This window comes from Aphanomyces invadans (genome assembly GCF_000520115.1).
Source record: "Aphanomyces invadans strain NJM9701 unplaced genomic scaffold supercont1.22, whole genome shotgun sequence".
Classification (NCBI taxonomy): Eukaryota; Oomycota; class Saprolegniomycetes; order Saprolegniales; family Verrucalvaceae; genus Aphanomyces; species Aphanomyces invadans.
The window spans coordinates 517240-519957 of record NW_008580167.1 but is presented as its reverse complement, the minus strand read 5'-3'; the positions used below and the strand labels follow the sequence as shown (position 1 = coordinate 519957).

General features: G+C 49.9%; 2 protein-coding genes across 2 annotated transcripts; both read right to left on the bottom strand.

Moving 5' to 3' along the window:
• Positions 1–591: 591 nt before the first annotated feature.
• Positions 592–1928, bottom strand: H310_09700 (hypothetical protein; the record flags this gene model as incomplete). Its single annotated transcript, XM_008875851.1, has 2 exons — positions 592–640; positions 706–1928. 2 exons carry the CDS (start codon positions 1926–1928, stop codon positions 592–594), a joined length of 1272 nt encoding a protein of 423 aa, XP_008874073.1.
• A 313-nt stretch (positions 1929–2241) lies between these two features.
• On the bottom strand, positions 2242–2718 carry H310_09699 (hypothetical protein). The gene has a single exon (XM_008875850.1). It carries the CDS (start codon positions 2680–2682, stop codon positions 2326–2328), a length of 357 nt encoding a protein of 118 aa, XP_008874072.1. The 5' UTR covers positions 2683–2718; the 3' UTR covers positions 2242–2325.

Sequence of the window (2718 nt, the reverse complement as noted above, 5' to 3'; positions counted from 1 at the left end):
ATTTAACTGCAGAATATTTGTGCCCTTGAATTCTAATACTCCTTCAATTTGTATGTTTTCGCAGCTCTTTGTGTGAAGCGCTGTAATATGTAATTTGTATGTCTCAAACGACTAAAAATACCTAGAGCTCCTCTGTAGTGTGGTTGTGAAATATCACCCACCGCAAACGACTTAAATTACACGGTACCTTTCTAGTCAATTCACTTCGTTCCCCTCAATGGACCTCTAAACCAATGAATGGGTCCTTCTCGAGTAATTGATCACAGACGGTATGTACTCATTCGCTTTACATGTGACTCACTCCCTCGTTGGCCTCGAGGATCGGTGAAATCGTGAAGGTTGTCACTATCCTTCTAAAGAACAACCTCCATTGGTTTGATTGTGAGTTTAAGCTAGCAAGAATAGATTTGTGGAGGTACAAAATAACTTATGGCTTGGACCAATATCCAAGCCAAGCCTTTGGCGCGTAGCATGTCGGTTTGACGATTAGGCGGTGGAGAATGGGCCCCGGGGTGTGCCAAAGTTTTCCCCAAAATCATAATTTTTACAAAAAATCGTGGTCCATGCAAATTTAACTATATTGAGCTTGAATTAATAAAAAATATCGTCTCCCTCGTCATAGCCAATGTCGTAGTCCTCGCTGGTGTAACCCGAGTTCGCACGACCCAGCACAGCCTGATACGAGCCTTACGGTTCTCACGATACTTCGCCTTGGAGAACAAGTTCCTCATCTTGATTTTGCTTCCGATGGAAATCAAGCGGTTCTTGTACTGATTGTAGCCCTCGCCATCCACATTCCGCAATGGATTGAAAAGAACATGGACATTGGTTAGGTCAACACACGTCTGGAAGTACATAATGTACTCATCCTTCTTCCACGTGTACTTGTCCGACACAATACACCACAGCGTCTTGAGTCTACCAAAGAAGTTCTCGACAATAACTCGATCCGACGCCAACTTGGCATTGGCCCGCACCTGCTCCATAGACAGCTGACCGTGCGGTGGGCGCTTAGTTGGCGTAAAGCCACGGACGTACTCTTGGATGCCTTGGTAGCCTTTGTCCGCCAGAAGGGCCCATCGACTCGGGAACTTGTCGCGGAGAGCTTCGTTGTCGATGACGTTGTAATCGTTCGGCTGCTTCTCCAGTTGGTTCGAGTGGAAGCCCAGGTTAGCCTTAAACATTTCTAAGCCCGACGTGCTGCCCACAGCACAATCCGTTGCATTGATGGCCAAGCCGTTCGGAGCCACCGACTCCTCGACCTTGTTACCATAGAGTCCATGCATCTTGGAGAAGTACGTTTTCTTCTCGCCAAAGGATACCACAGGTGCACTGGTTTGCTGAAAGGTGACGTCAACGGCATAAAGCGCCGACTTGTGGGTTTCAAACTGATGACCAGCGACAGCAAGCTGGTGCATCGTCCACTTGAATCCTTGTTCATCGATGTACTTGCGGATCAGATACGGATGGAGATCACGGATAAATTGGGCGATGCGGTTGCTGAACGTTGCGGCCTTCTCGTCAAATCTGGCAGCAAGCATATCCCAAGTGCCAGCATGCTTGAGCGTCACGAGGGTCATGAAGAGCATGTCCTTCCCAGTCACCGGACATTTGCGGCCACCACCAACATTCCAGTTCTTCGACACGTATGGATTGATGTTGGACCAGAGAGTATTGAGCTCGGACACCGAAAAATTGGTCAGGGCGTGGACGACCTCAACCCCTTTGACGGCAATGTACCGGTCTATAACGGGCGAGGCAGAGTCTAGGTCCTCAGCAGTAGCATCACTGGACACAATTGAAAATCGCTGACGCTTGGTGTGACGGCGTTCGTCAATTACCGCAAGTGCATCGACTGCTTTGGCAATTTTGCTGGCGGAGAGGAGTCTCTTAGCTGGTGTTGTGGTGCTTTGGCTGGCCATGAACATCGAGTGGTGGATGACCTTGGATGATATATTGAATTTCAGCAGTGATCGACCAAATCGCCAATCTACTGAGCATTCTAGAAAAGACGACCTGTACAACACGATGCACAATCTCTGGTCAAGTCATGAATCACCCAAAGTGAATGATGTACTCGTTGAAGTGCCCTGTCAATTTGTGAATAGTTTACAAAATTATAGGGGTGTCATATTGCACAAGTGTGTACCCAATCACTGTGTTAATATCATTTCATTCGCCAGGAGGTCTAATACAGTAGCAATTTGCCAGGACGTCCAGGTAGTCCTGTACTCAATCGTCCCGTACGAATCCATCCAACATCCAGCAACCGACCTCAGCGAGGTTGATCTGGACTCGGGGCGCACTCGACCAGAGCACTTCCCCCTACAATGGGTGACCAAGGGTGAGTTCCAACGCCTGCCGCATCGCATCCACGCCGTCGTCGTGCTCGTGGGACAACACCCACTTGCGCAGCAGTACGGGAACGTCTTCGTACAGGTTGAGGGCTGGCTCCCACGACGCCTCTTCGTCTTCAAGGCCGAGCCACTTGACCAGGATTTGATGCTGCCCGTCGACAACACGGGCCGCCAGGAGGTCTTCCACGTGGAAACCACCTTCGCCGTAGGCTGCTTGTTCCAGCAGGTCTTCGGCCGTGCCGTTCGCCGCCTCGCTGTACAACTTCAGACGGCAGGCATGGTGCACAGATTCGTTGAAAGGGGGCACCAGCTGTTCGGTCGCCATCACATAGTCGGTGATAACTCGCGTGATTCTTGACGG

Coding starts and splice junctions, on each gene's coding strand:
- H310_09699 (XM_008875850.1), bottom strand. CDS start 2,682: ATGGCGACCGAACAGCTGGTGCCCCCTTTCAACGAATCTGTGCACCAT.